The sequence below is a fragment of the Trachypithecus francoisi genome, unplaced genomic scaffold, assembly GCF_009764315.1.
Source record: "Trachypithecus francoisi isolate TF-2019V2 unplaced genomic scaffold, Tfra_2.0 Lachesis_group1, whole genome shotgun sequence".
In the NCBI taxonomy this organism is placed as follows: Eukaryota; Metazoa; Chordata; class Mammalia; order Primates; family Cercopithecidae; genus Trachypithecus; species Trachypithecus francoisi.
In genome coordinates, this window is record NW_022681454.1 from 45,697,249 (window position 1) to 45,722,667 (window position 25,419).

General features: G+C 38.2%; 1 protein-coding gene and 1 pseudogene across 5 annotated transcripts in view; one reads left to right on the forward strand and one right to left on the reverse strand.

The window, feature by feature from the left end:
• KLHL8 (kelch like family member 8) overlaps positions 1 to 25,419 on the forward strand; it is a 59,585-nt gene that overhangs the window by 3,520 nt on the left and 30,646 nt on the right. For 4 of the 5 annotated variants that reach the window (XM_033214140.1, XM_033214142.1, XM_033214143.1 and 1 more), the window contains exon 2: positions 21,225 to 21,591. In XM_033214140.1, the coding sequence (XP_033070031.1) occupies positions 21,376 to 21,591 (216 nt within the window). In that variant the 5' untranslated portion in view covers positions 21,225 to 21,375. Of the gene's footprint in view, positions 1 to 9,887; positions 10,332 to 21,224; positions 21,592 to 25,419 lie in introns of those variants that run through there. The other variant, XM_033214141.1, reaches the window with a different exon arrangement.
• LOC117085346 lies at positions 9,124 to 10,256 on the reverse strand (annotated as a pseudogene).

Genomic DNA, 25,419 nt, shown 5'->3' on the forward strand with positions numbered 1-25,419 from the left:
GTCTTTCAAGGGTCTGTGAACTCTACTATTTATACTTTTCTGGGGAGAAAGTAAATGAAATTCATTTGTACTTTTCTGGGGAGAAATTAAATTAAAAGAGCAACATGACCTTGTTCCCGCTAAAGGTTTAGGAAACCACTAGCTTCAGTGATCTAGGCAGGTTTGTTTAGTAAAAATGTTAGAGATTATTTTTAAAATTAGAATAATAGTGCTGCTACTTCTACCTGGAAGTGGTACCTTCGGTTGATTCATTATGATTAGGCAGATATTGTCTACTCCTCTCTTCTTCCCCACCCCTAGCCTTGATGGACAATACAGTGGGGCAGAGAATGGGACTTTAATACAATTCAGCATGTCAGAATATTATTTAAAATGCCAAAAGATAATTTGGCTTGTTTATTCTAAATTTGGATGTTCTTTGTTTTCACAACAAAACACCCAATGTTAAAGAAAATAAAGTATTTAATCTTTCAAACTAGATGATGATATATACATAAGCTGTTGTATATTTTCTTGTATATCATAGAGTATAAAATTATATTAAATCCTAATTGATTATCACTTTGACTTTTAGTATTTCTAGTTTGGAAAGATGGATATGTATGTTTTCAAAAATTTACAGTTTGCTTTTGTAGATTATATTATAATTTGATTTTCATTTATAACATTTAAAACTTACTTGCTTTTTTGGAATTTCTGAATCAGATATACTTTTAAATCTTAGTTTATTCTTATAAGAATAAGAGTTTGGAATTTTGCCCTGTTTTCCTTGTATAATGATTGCTGCGCTATAAGGCTTTACAGTGTAAAACCAAGTTCTGTTCTGGATCAGTTACCAGTAGCATTCCCAAGGCTGGGAGAGTATGAGGTGGATCCAGTGATGCTATACAAACTTGTGAATGAATCTATCAAGTAATGTCGTTTTCCTTGAGATATTTTTTCCTTTGATATTAATATTTTCATTTAAAGTTGAAATGTTTTTCAGAGTTCAAAGTTCCAAACTAGTATTTGGGAATTTATAGAATAAAGTAGCAGAAGCGTGGTTCTTTGTAAAAATAGTATGAAAAGTCTTAAATAGACCTCAAAGATTAGCAGTAGAGATGAATGCCAGTATTGCAGCATACTTTATATGTAAATGATAAGTCACTATGTTGGATCTTTAGTTATTTTAATGCAGAGGATTGCTTAACTTTAATAATGAAAGTTTGAATTAAGTTAATTAGATATGGAAAATAAAAGGAAATAATTTCAGCAAAAATTTTACCTATGGGAATCCTATCATTTTAAGATCAGTGATTTGTATGAGTTCTTCTACACTTAAACCTTTAAAACTTCTGGCTGAGCGAGGTGGCTCACATCTATAATTCCAGCACTGTGGGAGGCCGAGGCAGGTGGATCACTTGAGGACAGGAGTTCAAGACCAGCCTGGTCAACATGGTGAAACCCTGTCTCTACTAAAAATACAAAAATCAGCTGGGCATGGTGGTGCATAGTTGTAATCCCAGCACTTGAGAGGTGGAGGCTGGAGGATCATCTGAACCCAGAAGGAGGAGGCTGTGGTGAGCTGAGATTGTGCCACTGCCCTCCAGCCTGGGTGACAGAGCAAGACTCCATCTCAAAAAAAAAAAAAAGCCTTTAAAAATTCCTGAAACATTTCCTGTATAGGGAGAATATTATTAATACCACTATTTTGGTTCTCATTATCATTTACACATAGGCACCTCCATACGGAGATAACATTAATTCTGTCTTCGGCCTAGTGATAAGAGCTTGGGCTTTGTAGTCAGGCAAGTCTCTATTGAATCCTGGACATTGCACTTCATAGCTATGAGACCTTGGGTAGATGTCTTAACTTCTCTGAGTCTCATTATCCAAAGCTGTAAACAAATAGGAATTTTACCTTTTTCAGTTATCCTGAGGATTCAAATGAATACATGTATTTAACTCATGATGACAATTATATACATACATACATACATATATACATATATCTGTTATGTGCCACTTTGTTAACGCATTTAAGCTTTATAGCAATCCTATGAGGTTGGTACTATTACTTATTTTTACAGATGAGGAAACTAAATCTAATGAAACATGTAGCATAACCAATATTGTACAACGAATATACAACTAATAAGTAGATAGAAGCACCCAATTAATACTGGCTGTTGTCATTTTAAAAAAAAGATGACTTAGGGTATTATCATCTTTTCTATGGTGGGTTTCTAATAATTGCAGTCTCATGTAGAGCATTATAAAGCATATTTTATTTCTTTGCTGGAAAAAAATGTTGATTGCCGGACTGTGTTCCTGACCGAGGACTCAGGATCACATAATTTGTAAAAGTAATAACATTTGTTTATTGAATGCTTACTGTGTACTAGATACAGAGCTAAATACTTTATATACATTACTTCACTTACCCCTCACAACAACCTTAGAGCTGAGGCTCAGAGTAATTTTAAGTAACTTGCCCAAGGCTACACAATTAACACCGAATCCCAAAACTGTCTAGCTCTAAAGTCTCTGCTGCTAACCACCAGTTTATATGCCTTGTGTCACGTATGGCTGACAGATTTCTCTCAAAAGCAAGGCAACAGCTTCTGTAATTTTAAACAGCAAAATGTGCTACTATAATTTTGAACTAGAAGGAAACTGATTACCTACTGCCTGTAGGCTAAACCCAGCTTACTGCCTGTTTTTGTAAACAAAGTTTTATTGGAACACAGCCATGCTGTGTTCTTTTAAAAATAAAGACACTGAGACCCAGAGAGATTAGGTAACTTCCCAGTAATGTAACTAGTAGTAATCTAATGTCAGTAACTATGTTAATAAGCCTCTGAAAGTCTGCTGATCCCTGAATCCCATGCTACCCCCTAAACTCTGTGTAAGATCAGCAATGTGCTCTATTCAGAGGGTCGGTCCCTGGTTGGCATAGCTATCCCTTCAGTAAGTATTCAGCTTTGTGCTTTTCGTTGGATTTCAGACATCCAGTGTGAAGTATTTCATACTTTGATACTTGGCAACAAATTATTGATAAATTAATTTTTAGTAGGCCTTGTTATCTTAAGTACAACCCTGTCACTTTTCTGACATTCTCAAGTAAAAATAATGAGTAATATAGGCCCTTCTTAAGGTTCACGCATGTAGTTCACATATTTAGGTAAAATTCAAGATCTTTCTTTTACTACTTTATACTAGACTTTTAGACCACTATGATTGTGATAAACTAAGTGGCCCAGTTCAAACAAGGAAATGATTACTGTAAGGTGTCAATGGAATTCCATTTTAATAAAACAGATCCCAAAATAAACATCTTACAAAGTATTCAATGTAGTGAAAGTGTTGCTTATAGACCCTAGAAATGACATTAGTATTTAACAAGCAGACTTTGATAATAGTCGTATCTAATATTGCATGTGTCATTTAAGGATGGGGATACACTCTTAAGAAACATGTTAATAGGCAATTTTGTCATTGTGCAAACGTCATGGAGTATACTTACACAAACCTAGGTGGTATAGCCTGCTACACACCTAGGTTATGTGGTGTAGCCTATTGCTCCTGGATTACAAACCTGTATAGCATGTTACTGTACTGAATACTATAGTCAATACTGTAACACAGTGGTTACCTATTTGTGTGTCTAAACAGAAAAGGTACAGCAAAAATAAAGTGTTACAATTTTATGGGACTATCATCTATGCATTGGTCACCATCATCATCTGTTGTTGACCAGAACACTGGTATGCAGCACATGACTGTAAAGACTGTAAGTGCTATTGTTAAGAACAACTTTTTTTTTTTTTTTTTTTTTTGAGATAACATCTCACTCTGTTGCTTAGGCTGGAGTCCAGTGGCAAGATCATGACTCACTACAGCCTTGACCTCCCTGGGCTCAGATGATCCTCCTACCTCAGTCCCCCGAGTAGCTGGGACTACAGGTGCAAGCCACCACACCTAGCTAATTTTTTAGTTTTTGTCAAGACTGGCTGTCACTATGTTTCTCAGGCTGGTCTTGAACTCCTAGTAGGCTCAAGCAGTCCTCCCAGCTCATTGGTAACTGGTTGTTTTAAGCATTTCAGTTTTCAAAAAATTACTAGATTGTATAACTCACAACGTAAGTCATCAAGATATTTTTTAATAAGTGGAACTGGTACATGAGAGGGTACGTACATTAAAAAGATTTTGGATATCTTAGCTAAATGGAACCTGGGAAAGCTTATATGAACAGCAATGTGAGAGTGTTTATTTCCTGAGAGCCCTACCAATTTTATTTTTTTTTTGTCTTTTTTTTTTTTTTGAGACAGAGTCTCGCTCTGTCGCCCAGGCTGGAGTGCAGTGGCCAGATCTCAGCTCACTGCAAGCTCCGCCTCCCAGGTTCACACCATTCTCCTGGCTCAGCCTCCCGAGTAGCTGGGACTACAGGCGCCCGCCACCTCGCCTGGCTAGTTTTTTGTATTTTTTTAGTAGAGACGGGGTTCATCGTGTTAGCCAGGATGGTCTCAATCTCCTGACCTCGTGATCCGCCCGTCTCGGCCTCCCAAAGTGCTGGGATTACAGGTTTTTTTTGTCTTGCCAATATTTAATTTCATTGATTAATAAGGGTGTTTTAATAATCTCATTGATCATTTTCCCTTTCATTATAATCTGCCTTTTTTCTATATGTAAGGATAGTTTTAGGCAGACAGTGTTGCTGTACTACTATCTGAAGGCCATGTTATTGTTGGTCTCTACTCAGTTATTCTTCAAGAACACATTTGTCTAAAGGAGGACTCTGACATCGAGCTGTTTCAGGCATCTAATTCACACCTAAGTTTAGCTATGACTTTGACTTTAGCACCAGTGACCTCTCTTATCAGTCTTTCCAGTAAAAGTTTGACTATGACTTTGACTTTAGCACCAGTGACCTCTCTTATCAGTCTTTCCAGTAGCCTACTAGATCTCTCCATTGGCTCTCCTATCAGTGTTGAGTTTCAGCACACCCTGACTTCCAATTAGGAAATTATTCTTTCCAACTCAGTGATCTCGGCTCACTGCAACCTCCACCTCCCAGGCTCAAGTGATCCTCCCACCTCAGCCTTCCAAGTAGCTGGGACCACAGGCATGTGCCACCATGCCTAGTTTATTTTTGTATTTTTTGTAGAGATTGTGTTTTGCTTTGTTTGTCCAGGCTGGTCTCAAACTCCTGGGCTTAAGTGATCTGCCTGCCTTGGCCTCCCAAAGTGCTGGGTTTACAGGCTTGAGCCACTGTGCCTGGCCAAGAAAAACATTTTTTTAAAGTCACAGCAGTAACTTGTTGGAAGTCATGTATACTTTCAGTAGGAACTATTGAAGCTATTATATAGTTTTTCAAACCAGCAGATTCTCCTTTAGTTATTGGTATATTTTGGACTGTTTGACTCAAAATTTTAAATGTAAATAAAAAGGAAATAGAGTATAGCCTACTTTTTTCCTGACTTAAAAGTAAAAATGGAAATTTTAAGAAGAGTATTACCTTTGAAATAAAGTGATTCAAAAATTGAAGTAAATGTCTTATGCACAGTGTTACTTTAGTTAAAATTATTTAAGCATACATTGATTTGGATTATAATAGAAAAAATCTCTAGTGTTCATAATCTGTTCATCCATTGTAAAAATATTTTAAGTACTTCTGTTTGTTTATTGTGTTATATGTGTTTACTGAACATGGGAGTAATAGCAGTGAAGACAGACGGTGCCTCTACTTTAGGGGCTTATGTAGTATTACAGAGAAGACTAGTAGTGAATAGGCACTTATAAGTAATAAGTATTTTAAATTTGACCAAAAATTGAGTATGACATTCTTTGTGGTAAGTACAATGAAAAAAAAAAATACCAGATTTTTGTGGGAGCACAGAGGAAGTACACTAGGAATAGGGAAGATTTTTAGGGATGGCCTTCTTGAGCAGATGAACCTGAGCTGAGTCTTAGAAGATGAGCAAGAGTTAGCAGGAGAGAGTGGTGATAGAGGGCATTTCAGAAAGAGTAGAAAGCCTGAAAGGAGGCAGAGGTGTAAAATAGCCTAAAGTATGTGGAAAATTAAACACATTCAGTGGAAAATTAAACACATTCAGGTTTTGCTCTATAGAACATGAGATGGGGTTTGCCATTTTGTTATTTCACAAGTATGCAAGAGTGAATTTTGGTAAATGCACACACATCTGCCATCAACGTTCAGGTGTAGGTCTAAAATTAATCACATACTGCTATAAAATATAATCTTCTTGTATCCAAAGTCTTCACCTAACTGAATTGTCAAATAACTTTTAAAATTATTATTATTGTTGTTGTTGTTGTTATTATTATTTGAGACAGAGTCTCACTCTGTCCCCCAGGCTGGAGTGCAGTGGCGTGATCTCGGCTCACTGCAAGCTCTACCTCCCAGGTTCATGCCATTCTCCTGCCTCAGCCTCCTGAGTAGCTGGGACTACAGGCACCCGCCACCACACCCGGCTAATTTTTTTGTATTTTTTTTTAGTAGAGATGAAGTTTCACCATGTTAGCCAGGATGGTCTCAATCTCCTGACCTTGTGATCTGCCCGTCTCGGCCTCCCAAAGTGCTGGGATTACAGGCATGAGCCACTGCACCCAGCTAATTATTATTTCATAAATATGCAAGAGTTGATTTTGGTAAATGTACACACATCTTCCATCAGCTTTCAGTTGTAGCTCTAAAACTAATCAGATACTGCTATAAAATATAATATTTTATATCATTTAAAATCATCAAATTGAATTATAAAATATCTTCTTTAAAATTACTTTAAAGAAGGTTGTGTCTAATAGAGTACTGCAGCAGCAATTATATTATGGCATTGAGGTTTTTTATTTTTATTTGTACTTTTTTGTTTGTTTGTTTGTTTGTTTGAGACAGAGTCTCACTCTGTAGGCCCAGGCTGGAGTGCAGTGGAGCAGTCTTGGCTCACCACAGCCTCCACCTCCCGGGTTCAAGCGATTCTCCTGCCTCAGCCTCCCAAGTAGCTGGGATTGCCTGCCACCACGCCTGGCTAATTTTTGTATTTTTAGTAGAGACAAGGTTTCACCATGTTGGCCAGGCTGGTCTGGAACTCGTGACCTCAGGTGATCCACCTGCCTCAGCCTCCCAAAGTGCTGGGATTATAGGTGTGAGCCACCGCACCCACCTGGCATTGAGTTTTTAAAGAGGTGCTTTCAAAGTGCCATTTGGGGCTGGGCGTAGTGGCTCATGCCTGTAATCCCAGCATTTTGGTAGTCTGAAGCGGGCAGATTGCTGGAGCTCATGAGTTCACCACCAGCCTGGGCAACATGGCGAAACCCCATCTCTACAGAAAATACAACAATTAGCCTGGTGTGGAGGTGTGTACCTGTAGTCCCAGCTACTCAGAAGGCTGAGATGGGAGGATGGCTTGAGCCCGGAAGTCGGAGGTTGCAGTGAGCCGAGATTGTGCCACTGCACTCCAGCTTGGGCCAATAGAGCCAGGCCTTGCCTCAAAAAAAAAAAAAAAACAAGAACAACAACAACAAAAAAACCAAAACAGAATACCAAGTGCCATTTGGAATTCTTCTTTCTGTTTAGTAGTCTTTTGATTAATGTGTAATATGAAAACACAGTCACTGTGCTGCAAAGAGTTATGAGGATAATACAGTATAAAGTGAGTTAGTACAGTATTCAGTGTAATGGTATTACATACTGATACCACATGCTAAATGTGATAGAAATTGTGAGTACAAAGGAAGCTAGAGAAAGAGAATAAGGTGGTCTGGCTTAGTATAATAGGATCTTTAAGCTTTTGCTATCAGTCCTGTTTTCTGTAATTCATTGTAAATAATGTTTACGTATAAAATATATTAGTTTTGTTACATATGCTTTGCATTGAACCATAAACCTGTCTGCTTCTGTTTGAAGTGTTTTCTCTTCATAACTTCCTATTTTGTTGATCGATATGCCTTTACTGGCACTTAGAGGAGCCAAAAAAAAAAAAAGGAATCAACTTCCTGTCCGCTTCATTGTCATAACATGCCAGCATGTGATAGAAATGGACATCTGTAGCATGTTATGACAATGACATACCACGGATGTCCATTTTTTTTCTTCTCTCTTGTGCTTTTAATCTTTTAACATACTTGAGGAAGGAGGAATATCATTTATTTTTCTCCATAAGAATCAGAATCTTAGGCGTATTTTTAAAAAAATTCTTGTTGTTTAAATTCTGGAGTTTAGGCTGAATTACATTTTTACTTGATACTAATATATAGTCTTTATAAGTCCTAAAGTCTACTGAGTTCCTTAGGCAGAGTGAATAGTCTTTGAGTAAGCAGTCTTTTCCGGCTCCTGTCTTCCTGTTCTATTATATATAATAGATTTTTTAAAGTTGTTTAAGAGAATTTTGTATAGACAGATTGTGAGCTGTTGTGTCCTACCCAAATCTGAATTCAAATGTAAAAATAATTTTATAAAAACGAATATTTATTAAAACGCTTTTCATAGAAATGGTACACTGACAAATGAAAACATTTTGTGACAACAATAATAAAACTTTCACTAGATAGAGCTAGAGTAGTTTGAAGTAAGGGGAAAAAATATATGGTCATTTTGAATTGTATGCATTTTAACTTAGTAAAATTTAAAAATAAGATATTAGTGATACCTGCTGTCATAATACTCATGTAGGACACAAAATATGGCATGACAAAATGAAGACTCCCGGGCTCAGTGGCTCAGGCCTGTAGTCCCAGCATTTTGGGAGACCCAGGTGGGAAGATGGCCTGAGTCCAACAGTTCAAGACCAGCCTGGGCAACATGGCAAAACCCCATCTCTACAAAAAATACAAAAATTAGCTCAGCATGGTGGTTACACGCCTGTAGGATTGCTGGAGCCTGGGAGGTCAAGGCTGTGAAAAGCTGAGATTGCGCCACTGCACTCCAGCCTGGGTGGCAGAGTGAGACCCTGCCTAAAAAAAAAAAGAAAAGAAGAAGACTCACTAGACTAATAAGAGTTGACCCAGGTTTTTGTTTTTTTGGTTTTGTTTAGTTTAGTTTTTTGTTTGTTAGTTTGTTTTTGGCTAAGCATAGGGGACTTTATTAATGGTACACACAAGGTGGGGCTCCTAGGCCCCTCCCTCTTCAGGGGTTCTGCATGGACACTGAGGAGGGGAGATTCTCAGTGTAGTGGGGGACTGAGTGTGGCAGGGACTCCCCAGCAGTGAGGACCTCTCTCTTCTCTCATGCTTTTGCTGGGGCTGGTGGTCTGGTGGTCTTACTCTTGGAGGCCATGTGGGCCGTGAGGTCCACCACACCGTTGTTGTAATCAAATTCATCACTATACCAAGAAATTACCTTGGCAAAGTGGTTGTTGAGGGCAATGCCAGCCCCAGCATCGAAGGTGGAAGAGTGGGTGTTGCTGTTGAAGTCGGAGGAGACAGCCTGGTGCTCACTGTAGCCCAGGATGCCCTTGAGAGGCATCCTGCTTCACCACCTTCTTGATGTCATCATATTTGGCAGGTTTTTCCAGACGGCAGGTCAGGTTCATGACCGACACGTTGGCAGTGGTGACACAGAAGGCCATGCCAGTGAGCTTCCCGTTCAACTCAGAGAGGGCCTTGCCTACAGCCTTGGCAGCACTGGTAGAGACAGGGATGATGTTCTGGAGAGCCCCGCAGCCGTCACGCCACAGTTTCCCAGAGGGGCCATCCACAGTCTTCTGGGTGGCAGTGGTGGCGTGGACTGTAGTCATGAGTCCTTCCACGATACCAAAGTTGTCTTGGATGACTTTGGCCAGGGGTGCTAAGCAGTTGGTGGTGCAGGAGGCATTGCTGATGATCTTGAGGCTGTTGTCATAATTCTTATGATTCATGCCCATCACGAACATGGGGGCATCAGCAAAGGGGGCAGAGATTCATGACCCTTTTGGCTCCTTCCTGCAAGTGAGCCCCAGCCTTCTTCATGGGGGTGAAGACACCAGTGGATTCCACAACGTACTCAGCGTCAGCATTGCCCCATTTGATTTTGGAGGGATCTCGCTCCTAGAAGATGGTAATGGAATTTCCACTGATGACAAGCTTGCCATTCTCAGCCTTGACGGTGCATGGAATTTGCCATGGGTGAAATCATACTGGAACAAGTAGACCATGTAGTTGAGGTCAATGAAGCGGTCATTGATGGCGACAATATCCACTTTGCCAGAGTTCAAAGCCACCCTGGTGACCAGGCACCCAATACAACCAAATCCGTTGACTCTGGCCTTCACCTTCACCATGGTACCTCAGGGATGCAGCTGGAAATGCATGAGAAGATGCGGCTGTCTGTCGAATGGGAGGAGCAGAGAGCCAAGGTGACCCAGTTTTTTACATTGGGGAAAAAAAACCCACCCATAGAGATCGCGTTAATTCAGCCACTCATGACTCTGGCTCATTGTGGGCAAATACATAGATATTGTTAAGACACAGTCTTCAAGAAAGAGTACACTGTGTTAAGCAGGCAAGTCTAAAATACAAAAGAAAGAAAGTGAACAAGTCGGAGAACTACGGCGTACTATGGGGGTTCATGAGAAAGATCACATCCCGTTGGGAGAATTAGAAAATAATTCATAAAAAGGAATTATTTAGGCTGGGCTTTGACATCATTCCCTCACAAGGAACAGCTTGAGCACTTGCAAATACCTTTGAGGAAAACTGAATAATTAAATCTGTGATATAGTGGAAAAAGAATGGACTTAATCACAGCTGGATTGAAGCCCCATCTCCCACCATTTCTAGCTGTGTGGCCTTGGGCAAGTCAGGGATGTTAGAACCATCTATGAGGTGATGCTTAACCAAGAGTATATTTAAGATTTCTGCCAAAATAGGTGGTGCACAGCGGTTTAATAAGTAGTTTTTCCGTCTTATTTCCCCCTTTCCCTACTTTATGTAAAAAATGAATGGAGAAAAAGAAGGTAGACTAGAGCCAGAGCAATGAGGACCTTGAATGCCAGGGTAAGCTGAACTACATACATTAAGCAGTTTGGAAAGGACAATTAGAGTTAGATAAATCTAGCAGCATCTAATCCTTGATTGATGTTCAGTGATGGGAAGGAGGGATGTGGTGATTGGTTAGGGGAAGTCATTACAATCCAGGTTAATATATGGATCTGAACTAGAGTACAGTGAGACAGAATAGAGTTCAATGATAATAGGAAGAAAGAGATGGATGAATAGAGATTTTTCCAAGCAGAATCCAGGAGAATTGAAGTGGATAGGTTGGGAAAGTGGAGAGAAGAGTCAAATATGGCTCACATTTTGAAGTAGGGTAACTGAAAAAATGGTGTTGCTACTTGTAAAAGTAGGGGAATCTAAAAGTATAGTGAGGGAGAAGATAAGGACCTTGGTTTTTCATATATTTTGTTCTGTAATTATATTTCACTTATAAAGTGCTCTGAACAGTAGTGTGGTAGTTAATAGCACAGGCTGGGAGCCCTGCTGCCTAGGTTCACATCCTGGCTCCACCACTTACTTGGGCTTCACTCCATCTCACTGTGCCTCAGTTTCTTCAGATAGAACAGTGATGGCAGACAGTGTTTTCTATCGTGATGCTGATGATGTCTGCTTTTATTGTGTGTGTGTGTGTGTTTTCTTGAGTGAGAATCTTGCTCTGTCACCCCGGATGGAGTGCAGAGGCATGATCACAGCTCACTATGGCCTCGACCTCCTGGGCTGAAGCGATCCTCCCACTTCAGCCTGCCAAGTAGCTGGGACTACAGGTTTGTGCCACCATACGTGGCTAATTTTAAAATTTGTTGTAGAGACTGAATCTCACTCTGTTGCCCAGGCTGGTCTAAACTCCTGGGCCCAAGCAATCCTCCCAGCTTGTCCTCTCAAAGTGCTGAGATTACAGGCATGTGCCATTGTGCCTGGCCGGCGTTTGCATTTTATTTTATGGGCTAATTGATCCCTTAAGCAGTAGAGTGGCTTATGATTATATTGCTTTGTGTCTTTTGAGTTTTATCATGAGTATGTTGGAATGCAACTTTCTTTTTTTCCATTTTATTTTTTATCTTATAGCAAAATTGACATTTTTGGGGTATAAGTCCATGAATTTTAACAAATGTATAGATTTGTCTAATCATCACCCAAATCAATCTTAAATTAACATTTGAAATAGATGCAAAATAGTTTCATCATCCCATAAAACTCTTTTTGTCATCTGCTTTTAGTCATACTGTTTCCCTGCCCCTCATCCCTGGCAGCCACGGATCTGTTTTTCATCACTATGATTTTGTCCTTTTGAGGATATCATATAAATGGAATCATAGAATGTGTAGTAACCTGTTGAGACTGGCCTGTTTCACTCAGCAGCCATTGAGATTCATCCAGGTTGTTGCATGTACCAAGTTTGTTCCTTTTTATTGTAAGGTAGTGTTCTGTTGTATGGGTGTACCCACAGTTTGTTTATCCATTCACTTGTTGAAGGTTATTTGGATTATTCTCAGTTTTTAGCAATTGCGACTAGAGCTGCTATACATTTTCATGTACAAGGTTTTGTGCAAACACGAGCTTTCATTTTTCTCGGTTAAATTGCCAGCAGTCAGATCGCTGGGTTATAGTGTAAGAGTATGTTTAACTGTGTAAGAAACTTCCACCTTTTTTTTTTTTTAGAACAGTGATGCTGTTTTGCATTGCCACCAGCAGTATATGAAAATTCCAGGTGTTTCACATCCTCACCAGCACTTGGTATTGTTATTATTGTTTATTTTAGCCGTTCTAATAGACTGTAGTGGTATTTCATTATGATTGTGGGGTGTGAGTATGGGGGTGTGGCAGGGGCTGTGTTGCTTAGGCTGGAGTGTAGTGGCTATTTACAGACATGATCGGATGGTAGTGCACTACAACTTTGAACTCTTGGGCTTAAACAGTCATCCTATGTAGCTGAGACTACATAGTGCACGCCACTGGGCCTGGTTCATTGTTTTAATTTTCATTTACCTAATGGCAGTGATGTTGAACATCTTTTTGTGTGCTTATTTCCTTCCATATATCTTCATTGGTGAAGTGTCTTTTATCTTTGGTCCATATTTTAATTGAGTTGTTTTTCTTACTGTTAAGTTTGAAAGTTTTATATATTTGGGATGTAAATTTTTTGTCAAATATGTGATTTGCCAACATTTTTCTCCTGGTTTGGAGCTTGTCTTTTTATTCTCTTATAGGGTCTTTCTCATAGCAAAAGGTTTTAATTTTGATGGAGTCCATTTTAGCAGTTTTTTTCTTTCATATTTAACAACTAGTAGCCTGACCCCAAGTCATGAAGTTTTTCTCCTATGTTTTCTTCAAAAAGTTTTATTGTTTTAGGTGTAGTTACATATATAACATAAAAATATATTTTATACATTATATAAAATGCATCAGAAACTATATGAAACTATAGCCAGGTGCAGTAGCTTGAAGTATCAGGCTACAGTGTGCTATGGTATGATTAATTTTTTGTGTGTTCACCTTGTTTTGTTTTTTTTTTCTGAGACGGAGTCTCGCTTTGTCGCCCAGGTTGGAGTGCAGTGGCGCATCTCAGCTCACTGCAAGCTCCACCTCCCGGGTTCACGCCATTCTCCTGCCTCAGCCTCCGGAGTAGCTGGCGCCCACCACCATGCCCGGCTAATTTTTTGTGTTTTTTTAGTAGAGATGGGGTTTCACCATGTTAGCCAGGATGGTCTCAATCTCCTGACCTCGTGATCCGCCCACCTCAGCCTCCCAAAGTGCTGGGTTTACAGGCGTGAGCGACCGCGCCCAGCTACGTTCACCTTGTTTTTAGTGACCTTGCTAAACTTACTAGTTCTAGCTGTTCCTTGGGAATGGTTTACATAGACAATTATGTGTGCTGATAGGGACAGTTTTATTTCTTTCCAATCTTTGCCTTTTCTTTTTCTTGCTTTATTGCACTGGAGATAACTTTTACTTCCTATGTGGATTTTCTTCTTTAGTATGTTGTTGTGGTGGTTTAATATGGCTTAATATGCTGGTAATATGGTAGACTATGTTTTTTTGAGTATTGAAGCAGCCTTGCATAAACTCTTAGGATAAATCCTACTTGGTCGTGATCATTCTCTATGTTTTGCTGGATTATATTTGCTAATATTTGTTGGGGATTTTTATGTCTGTATTCATGAGGGATATTGATTTGTAGTTTTCCTTTTCTGTACTATCTTTGTTTTTGGTATCAGAGTAATAGCTTATCTCATGAAATAAGCTGGGAAGTGTTTTCGCCTATTCCATTTTCTGAAAGAGATTTTGTAGAGTTGAGGCTATTTCTTCTTTAAATGTTTGGTAGAATTTGGTGAAACCATCTGGGCTCGAAGATTGCTTTTCAAACTGTGATTTAATTTCTTTAATAGTTGTAGCAATGCTCAGGTTGTCTTTTGGGTGAGTTCTGGTAGTTTGTGGGTTTTGAGGAATTGGTCCATTTCATCTAAGTTGTCACATTTATGTATGTAGAATTTTTCATAGCATTCACCTTATTTACCTTTTTAATGCCAGTAGCGTTTGTAATGATAGTCTCTGATATTACAGATTTTGGTGACAGGTGTCTTCCCCTCCGTGCCTTTTTTGCCAGATGTTTATCAGTTCTGGTGATCAACAGGCCAGATGCAGTGGCTCACACCTGTAATCCCAGCACTTTGGGAGGCCGAGGCAGGTGGATCACCTGAGGTCAGGAGTTTGAGACCAGCCTGGCCAACATGCTTGAAACTCTGTCTCTACTAAAAATATGTTCGTCTTTTAAAAACAGCTTTTGGTTTGGATTTTTATCTATTGTTTTTGTTTTCAATGTTATTTTGTTTGTGCTTTTTATTTCCTTATGCTTGCTTTGAGTTTATTTTGTTGTTTTTCTAGTTTCTGAAAGTAAAGGCTTAGAATATTGATTTAATACTTCGGGGTTTTTTTTGTTGTTGTTTGTTTGTTTTGTTGTTTTTGGAGACGGAATCTCGCTCAGTCACCCAGGCTGGAGGGCAGTGGCGCGATCTTGGCTTACTGCAAGCTCTGCCTCCCGGTTTCACACTGCCATTCTCCTGCCTCAGCCTCCCGAGTAGCTGGGACTACAGGCGACCGCAGGACTATAGGCGACCACCACTATGCCTGGCTAATTTTTTTGATTTAATACTTTTTTTAAATGTAAGCACTTAATTTTCTAAACTTTCCCCTAAGCCGCTTTTTTACCTGTAGCCTACAATTTTGATATTTTGATATTTTATATTTTCATTTTTGTTAAGAACTAACTTAACGAAGAAATTTCTAATTTCTCTTAAGACTTCCTCTTTGCTCCATGGATTATTTAGATGTGTGCATTTAATTTGCAAGCATTTGGAGAGTTTTCTGTTGTCTTTATTACTTATTTCTAGTTTAATTCCATATGATCAGAGACTACACTTTATACAATGTAATTTCTTTTAAATTTGTTTAGGGTTGTTTATTGACTCAGGATATGGCTTATATAGGTCCAGGTGCACTTGAAAAGAATGTATATTCTGCTGTTGTTGGGAGGAGTGTTCTATAAGCACCTGTGAAATCCAATTGGTTGGTGATGTGTTCTGTTGTTTTATGTCATTGCTAATTCTCTGCTAACTAGTCCTGTAACTGAAGAGGAATGTTGAAATCTCTTCAGTTGTAATTGTGGATTTATCTGTTTCTCCCTTTAGTTGTTTTTGGTTTTGCTTTGTGTATTTTGAAGATTTGAAGTTAGGTGTATGCACATTTAGACTATAGTATGTCTTTGGGAATTGATACTTTTATCATTATGCAGTGTCTTTTTTTATTGCAGTGAAAAACACAACATAAAATTTACCATCTTAACCATTTTTAAGTGTACATTACGGTAGTGTTAACTTACATGTACATTGTTGTCCAACAGATCTCTAGAACTTTATCTTGCAAAACTGAAATGATACAATAACTCTTCTTACCACCCCTCTTGGCAGCTACCATTTTACTTTCTATGAATTTGACTGCTTTAGATGCCTCATATAAGTGGAATCAGTGGAACTTGTCTTTTTGTTTCTGGCTTATTTCACTTTGTATAACGTCCTTAAGATTTATCCATGTTGTAGCATATGACAGGATTTTCATCTTTTTTGAATCTCAGTGGTATTCCATTGTAGGTATAAGTCACATTTTCTTTTTCCATTTATCTGATGATGGACATTTAGGCTGCTTCTACCTCTTGGTTGTTGTAAATAACGCCACAGTGAACATGGGTGTGCAAATATGTCTTTGCTATCCTGTTCTCACTTCTTTTGGATATGTACCGAGAAGTGGAATTGCTGGATATGGTAATTCTATTTCTAACTTTTTGAGGACTATCCATACTGTTTCGAAAGCAGCTATGGAAGCTATTTTACATTCCCACCAACAGTAGAAAGGGTTTCCATTTTCTGTAAGTCCTTGCCAACACTTCTTTCTTTCCCCATCCTAACAAGTGTAAGGTGATATCTCATGATTTTGATCTACATCTCCCTGATGATTAATGATATTGAACATCTTTTTATATACAGTTGACTGTCAGTGTCTGCAGGTTACACATCCCCAGATTTAACCAAACATGGATTGAAAATATTTTTAATCCAATAAAAATAATACAAATTTTAAAAATACAATATAATAACTATTTATATAGCATTTACATTGTCTTAGGTATCGTAAGTAATCTAGAGATAATTTAAAATATGTAGGAGGATGTACATAGATTATATGCAAATACCATACCAGTTTATATAAGGGACTTAAGGATACATGGATTTTGGTATCTGCAGGGATTCTGCAACCAGTCTTCTGAGGATACTGAGTAAGGGCTGTACTTCATGGCCATTTGTATATCATCTTTGGAGAAATGTCTGTTCAAGTCCTTTACCTTTTTTTTTTTTGAGGCAGAGTCTCACTCTGTCACCCAGGCTGGAGTTCAGTGGCATGATAACAGCTCACTGCATCCTTGAATTCCTGGGCTGAAGTGATCCTCCCACCTTAGCCTCCTGAGTTGCTGGGACTATAGGCACATGCTACCACATCCAGCTAATTTTTGTTTTGTTTTTGTAGAGACAAGGTCTGTGTTGCCCAGGCTGATCTTGAACTCCTGGGCTCAAACAGTCCTCCAGTCTCAGCTTACCAGTGTTGGGATTATAGGAGTGAACCACCACACCTGGCATGTTTTTAGTTTTTGTTTGTTTTGTTTTGTTTTGTTTTGAGACAGGTGCTTGCTGTATTGTCCAGGCTGACCTTGAAGTCCTGGGCTCAAGTGATCCTCCTACTTAGCTTCCCAAGTGGCTGGGACTACAGTCATTCACCAGCCATTGCACCCAACCTTTTGCCCATTTTAAAACTGGGTTCTTTTTTTTTTTTTTAATTGAGTTGTAGGAGTTCTTTGTATATCTGGATATTAACCCCTTTCCAGGTATATATTTGCAAATACTATTTTCTTCCATTCTGTAGGTTGCCTTTTCTTCTCTATTGATTGATTGTTTTGCTGCACAGAAGTGTTAAAGTTTGATGTCCCATTTGTCTGTGTTTACTTTTGTTGCTTGTGTTTTTTACGTCATACACAAGAAATCATTGATAAATTCAATGTTGTGAAGCCTTTTCCCCATGTGTTTTCCTCCAGTAGCTTTATGGTTTCAAATCTAGTCATTTTATGGTTTCAGGGCTACATTTAGGTCTTTAATGAATTTTGAGTTAATTTTTGTATATGGTGTAAAGTAAGGGTCCAACTGCTTTCTTTTGCATATGATATTTTTATATAGTGTTTTTTATCACTAACAATTTTATGTGTTTGATATTATAGCTACTCTTCAGTTTTAAAAAAATTCTTTAGGGTTTTGTTGTTGTTGTTACTGTTGGCATGGTGTGTCTTCTTTCTATCCTATTCCTTTAACTGTGTCTTTATACTTAAAGTAGGTTTTTTTTCTTGTACGCATTTGATAGTTGGATTTTGCTTTTTCTTATCCAATCTGAAAATCTCTCTTTTTAAAAAAGTCTTTATTTGAGACCATTGTAGATTCACTTGCAATGCTAAGAAATAATAGATCTTATATTTCCTTCACCCAGTTTCCCTCAGTGATAACATCTTGTATAACTTTTGTACTAGGAAATTGACTTTGATACATTGTCTATTTTATTCAAATTTCACCTGTTTTACATGCATTCGTGTGTATGTGTATGTTATCACGTGTAGATTCATATGATCAAGATACAGTACAGTCTCATCACAAGTATCTCTTGTGCTACTCATTTATAACCACAGCTACTCCTCTCCTCTCATCCTTCCCTAACCTCTGGCAAACAATAATCTGTTCTCCACCTCTATAACCTCTATTATAGAATAACCTCTATTCTATCTATATAACATTTTGAGAATGTTATATAGATAGAATCATACTGTATGGCTTTTTTTATTGAGCATACTTTGAGATTCATCCAGGTTGTTACATGTTTCAATAGCTTGTCCCTATTGCTGAGTAGCATTCCTGAGTCTCTGCCTGTAATTGGAAGTGGTTAGTCCATTTATATTTAATGTGATTATTGATACTGTTGCGTTTAAATCAACATCTTACTCAGGGATCAGCAAACTATGAGCTTGGGAATTAAATCACACTCACCAAGTGTTTATTCTTTGTTTATTTATTTTATTTTATTTTGTTTTATTTTATTTTATGAGACACAGTCTTATTCTGTTGCCCAGGCTGGAGTGCAGTGGTGTGATCTCAGCTCATTGCAACCTGCGCCTCCTGGGTTCAAGTGACTCTCGTGCCTCAGCCTCCCAAGCAGCTGGGGTTACAGGCGCGCACCACCATGCCTGGCTTTTTGTATTTTTTAGTAGAGACGGGGTTTTGCCATGTTGGCTAGGCTGGTCTCGAACTCCTGACCTCAGGTAATCCACCCACCTCAGTCTCCCAGAGTGCTGGGATTACAGGCATGAGCCACCACACCCGGCAACTAAGTGTTTTGTTTTGTTTTTTTATAATTAAAGTTTTATTGGAACATGGCTATATTTATTTATTTACTATTGTCTGTGACTGCTTTTGTGTTACAATGACAGAGTTCAGTAGTTGTGATAGAGACCCATATGGCCCAGAAAGTCAAAAATATCTACTCTGTGGCCCTTTACAGAAAAAGTTTTTAAGCCCTGATTATGCTCTTTGTTTTCTATTTGTCCCATCTGTTCTTTGTTGATTTTGCAGCAGGAATGTGAATTTAGAAGAGATATTACAGTGACTGGTGCCTGTTAGAATATCTATATATGCTTTCCTCAGATAACATTTTAGACCTGACAGAAGGTGTCTGTATTTGTTTTTTATTGTGTGTAACAAATTACCACAATTTAGTGGCTTAAAATAATATGCATTTATTATCTCACAGTTGCCATGCATCAGGAGTTTGGGCACAGTGTAGTTGGGTCCTTTGCTTAGGATCTCATAAGACTGCAATAAAGCTATTGGCCAGGCTGTATTATGAAGAGGCTCAATTATGGAGAAATCTGCTTCCACACTTATTCAGGTCATTGGCAGAATTCATTTCCTTGGAGCTGTATGATGGAGGGCCTGGCTTTTTACTGACTGTCAGGTGAAAGCCTCTCTCAGGTCCTAGGGATTGCCTGTAATTCCCTGCTACATGGCTGTCTCCATGGTGGTTTGCTTTTCAAGGCCTGCAGGAGAACTTCTTACTCCTCTGCTCACACAGTATTCTATAATGTAACGTAATCAAGAGAGTGACATTTCATCACTTTCCCACATTCTGTCAATTAGAAGCAAGTCACAGGTTCTTCTGCATGCAAGGGATTTATATGAAGACATGACTCATTAAGGATCACTATCATGTATGTCTGCCACAGAAACCATAAGAAGGCATTAATAACTATAATCTATAACCTTACATTGACCATTTTGATTTCTGTCAAAAAGCTGGAAATGATGAGATTAACAATAAAGAACCTAATATAGCTAAAGTTCTGGTTAGAATATTTAGAGTTTTCTGAAACTACATAATAAGCAGAGCTATCCACTCTGATAATGCCAATATTTTAAACAAGCACTTGTAAATTCATTATTGTATTTGATGTATTTCTCAGGATAGTGCCATGAGGGAGATAGGTATCCCTGTTTATAGATGAAGAAACTGAGGATTAGTAAAGCCTCAGTTTTACAAATTACACAGCCAGTGAGTGATGGAATAGGTGTCTATTTATTAGTAACTTGAAATCCTCTGTTCTTGTCAGCAAAGTAGAATTGTAGCATAGAATTATTGATGGTGTGACTGTTCATCAAATATGCTTTGATGATGAGGAAAGTTTGATTTGGTATGTAAATACTAATAAGTTCTATGTGAAAATGCAAATAAAATGAGATCTTTATAAGAGTGCAGCATTTCGTATGTTTGGCAGTACAATATTTCTAATCCTGAAAATGTTTCCTTAAGTGGTATCTCTATTTTACAGAAGAGATCGAGGTCTAAGCAGGTTGTCATTTGCTCAAGCTCATATATTTGGTATGTGGTAGAACCATAATCTGACTTCAGAATCTAGGATGAACCTAGTTCAGTCAAAATATCCTTCTGTTTTGGCCTTGCATTACTAAATTGTATAGCTGGAAGGCAGCTATATTAGTGTTTTACTGTATACCTCTATTCCAGTAATTTCATCTCTACTTAATTGTTATCTGTTAAGTGGGGTTGTTTATCTACACTTGGATGAGAAAGTCCTTAGTGAACTTTACCTATCATCTGTAGGATCATGTTGTTCTGCTAAAAAAAAAAAAAAAATCCGAGTTAAGTCTCAAAACTTAACTTTTTCAGTTCATGGCCGTGTGTGGTGGTTAAAGCATGTAATCCCAGCACTTTGAGAAGCCTAGGTGGGCAGATTGCATGAGCCCAGGAGTTTGAGACCAGCCTGGGCAACATGGAGAAACCCCGTCTCTGAAATAAAAATTTAAAAATAGAAAAATTTTAGTCCATAGCCTTTCTCTTTGAAGATAGCATATTACACATCTCAAAAGTCATGTGCTCAAATCAGTTGTTCCTGTTGGATTTTAAAGGAGTTCCTTTATTGATATAAAATAATTAGCAGAAGTGAATTATGTGTTATTTAGCATAAAAACAAAGTTTTTTGTTCTTTTATAAATAATGATTGATATAGTTATTTTGCATGTATAGTATTAACAAATTATAGTTAACAATAATTTTTTTCTTTTGGTTTGTCTCTATGTGTTTTATTATTGATTTTTCAGTCACAGCAAACTGTACAATGGCAGTTGAGTGGGTTTTGAAAAACGTCTGAATTGTAGCGTCTACATCTACCTTCTGCCTTCTCCCTACCCTTTGAAAAAGAATAAATGGCATGTTTGAGAAGAGAGCTATATTGAAAGAGGAATATTGCAAATGGCTTCAGATTCTGTGAATACTAAACAAGCTAGGAATCACATTACAAAGGGGAAAAGGCAACAACAGCACCAGCAAATAAAGAACAGATCCTCAATTAGTGATGGTGATGGAGAAGATTCCTTTATTTTTGAAGCAAATGAAGCTTGGAAAGATTTTCATGGTTCTCTTCTTCGATTTTATGAAAATGGAGAACTCTGCGATGTCACACTCAAGGTGAGATTGCCTTTTTTCTACTTTTCTCAGGCCGCTTCAGTGTAATACGCGAAATGGGGTTTCTATAACCACACAAGGCAAATTTTGTTGCTATACATAGTTGATACAGTTGGAATGCTTTTAGTCTCAATCTTTTTATTTAGTGTAGGAGAAAGGACATAGAGGGCAAATGAAGAGAAGTTAGAATAAGATAAAATTATTGTACTAATTTAATGTTGATATTCATTATTTCTTAGTTAACTTCTGAGAGTTCTGAAACCCTAGAACAACAAATATTATTAGTGAAATTAATAAATTGCTGTTGACCAGATAAGCTTTTCACTTGTGAATTTAAATAACTTGGTGTATTTGCTTACTCTGAATACAGAAGTAAGTTAGAAGTCAGCAATTTTGGATTGTTTACTCAGCTAGTGATTTACTGTATATCTCTATTCCAGTAATTCAATCTCTACTTCATTGTTTTCATCTGTTAAGTGGGATTGTTTATCTACACCTGATAGTGAAATATAGTCTACTTAACCTTAGATGAGAAAGTCCTCAGTGAACTTTGCTCATAATCTTTTTTTTTTTTTTTGAGACGGAGTCTCGCTCTGTCACCCAGGCTGGAGTGCAGTGGCCAGATCTCAGCTCACTGCAAGCTCCGCCTCCCGGGTTCACGCCATTCTCCTGCCTCAGCCTCCCGAGTAGCTGGGACTACAGGCGCCGCCACCTCGCCCGGCTAGTTTTTTGTATTTTTAGTAGAGACGGGGTTTCACCGTGTTAGCCAGGGTGGTCTCGATCTCCTGACCTCGTGATCTGCCCATCTCGGCCTCCCAAAGTGCTGGGATTACAGGCTTGAGCCACCGCGCCCGGCCAACTTTGCTCATAATCTATAGGATCATGTTGTTCTCCTAAAGCAACCAATTTTAATAAAATTGGAAAAGTGATAAAGCAGTATGGAAAAGACTGTGTTCTGATTGTTTCTCATTACACATTTAAAGTACTTTCTTCTTATCTCTCAGTGAAATATTAAAACTTTTTGGTGAACTCTTGGGCTTAAGCAGTCCTCCTGCCACAAGCGTCTGAGCAGCTGGGACTAGATGCATGCACCACCATGCCTGACTAATTAAAAAAAATTTTTTTTTTTAAGAGATGAGTCTTGCTATGTTGCCCAGGCTGGTCTCAAACTCGGTCTCAAATGATCCTACTGCCTTGGGCCTCCCAAAAAGCCGAGATTGTAACTGTAAGCCACTGTGCTAATGGTAGATAATTATTTCTCATAGTTCTGAAGGTTGGGAGGTCTAAAATCAAGGTACCAGCAAGTTTGGTGTCTGGTGAGGGCTGCCCTCTCTGCTTCCAAGATAGTGCCTTATTGCTGTATCCTCCAGAGGGGATGAACACTATATCCTCACATGGAAGGCAGAAGGACAAAATGGGCCTAAGCTAGTTCCCTCCAGTCCTCTTTTAAGGCACTAATCCATTCATGAGCACAGAGCCCTTATGATTTCATCATTTCCCAAAGGTTCCCCCTCTTAGTATTAGCACAGTGGGGATTAAGTTTCAACACATGATTTTGGAGGACATTTAGAAGATAGCACAGACATAATTTGATAGAAGAGAAAAATAATAATGGAGAAAGTGATCCTATATTTAACACGTAAGCATTCTGTATTAAGAAATTTTAAGATTCTGTGTTTAAGGAAGATTACCTTTTACTTCATCCATTCAGCTAGTAAATCAGTATTTTAATCTTTTTCATGTTTCTCAGAAAGGTGGTATAATCATGTGCCACGTAAGGACATTTTGGTCAACAATGGACCCCATATACAATGGTGGTCCCATAAGATTATAATGGAGCTGAAAAATTCCTATCACTTAGTAATGTTGTAGCTATCATAGTGTCCTAGCACAGTGTATTACTTACGTGCTTGTGGTGATGCTGGTGTAAACAAACTTACTGCATTGCCAGTTGTATAAAAGGTATAATACATGGTTATGTATAGTACCTAATACCTGTTCATGCTAATAAATGATTGTGTTACAGGTTTATGTATTTATTGTACTTTTTATTATTGTTGTAGAGTGTACTCCTGCTACTTGTAAAGAACATTACTTAAAAAAAGAAAAAAATTGCAGAAAGTTGATTCTTAACAAAAAACAAGAAAAGAAAAAATGTTAACTGTAAAAACAGCCTTAGGCAGGTCCTTCAGAAGGTATTCAAGAGGAAAGCATTGTTACTATAGGAGATGACGGCTTCATGTGTCATTTCCTTTCTAGTAGGACAAGATCTGGAGGCGGAAGACAGTGATATGGATGATCCTGACTTGGTATAGATGCAGGCTAATGTCTGAGTTTGTGTCTTAGTTTTTAACAAAAAAGCTTAATATGTAAAAGAAAAAAAGTTTAAATAGAAAAAAGCTTTTGGAATAAGCATATAAAAATATTTTTGTAGAGCTATGCAATGTGTGTGTTTTAGGCTAAGTGTTATTACAAGAGTCAAAAGGTTTTAAAAAAATTTAAAAGTTTATGGAAAAAGTCACAGTAAGACACGGTTAATCATGAAAGAAAGAAAAATATTTTTTAAAATGTAGTGTAGTGTAAGTGTACAGTGTTTGTAAAGTCTGCAGTAGTGTACAATAAAGTCCTAGGCTTTCCCATTCACTCAGCACTCAATAATTCACCCAGAGCAACTTCAGGCCCTGCAGCTCCATTCATAGCAAATACCTTATACAGGTATACTTTAAAAAAATATATTTTATACCGTATTTTTACTGTACCTTTCCTATGTGTATATGTTAGATATGCAGATAGTTACCATTGTGCTACAGTTGCCGACAGTGTACAGTACAGTAACAGGCCATGCAGGTTTGTAGTCTGGGAGCAACAGGCTGTACCATATAGCCCAGGTATGTAATAGGCTATACCATCTAGATTTCTGTAAGTACACACTGTGACATTTGCACAATGATAAAATCACCTGACACATTTCTCAGAACGTATCCCCATCCTTCAGTGACACATGACTGTATTAGAACTGCTTACCACAGCCTACATGTGTAGTATAACCTACATACCTAGGCTATATGGTATAGCCTGTTGTCGCTGGGATATAAGCCTGCGTAGCCTATTACCATACTGAAAACTGTAGGGATTTGTAACACAATGGTATTTGTTTATCTAAACGTATCTAAACAGAAAAGGTACAGTAAAAAGTGGGCAAAGGACATGAACAGACACTTCTCAAAAGAAGACCCGCAAGTGGCCAACAAATATATGAAAAAATACTCATCATCACCAGTCATTAGAGGAATGAAACCAGATACCATCTCACATCAGTCAGAATGACTTTTGTTAAAAAGTCAAAAAATAACAGATGCTGGCAAGGCTGTGGAGAGGAGGGAACACTTACACACTGTTGGTGGGAATGTAAATTAATTCAGCCACTGTGGAGACCAGTTTGGATTCTTCTCAAAGAACTGGGAGTTGAACTGCTATTCAACCCAGCAATCCTCCTGGTGGGTATATACCCAGAGGAAAATAAGTCATTCTATCAAAAAGACACATATGTGTGTACGTTCATTGCAGTGCTGTTCGCAAATAGCAAAGATACGGAATCAGCCCAGGTGCCCATCAGTGGTGGATTGGATAAGGAAAATGTGTTATATTTACACTATGGAATACTACACAGCCATAAAAAAGAATGAAATCATGTTATTTGCAGCAACATACATGCAGCCGGAAACCAATATCCTAAGTGAACTAATAAAGAAGCAGAAAACCAAATACCACTTGTTCTCACTTGTAAGTGGGAACAAAACACTGAGTAAACGTGGTCATGAAAATGGGAAA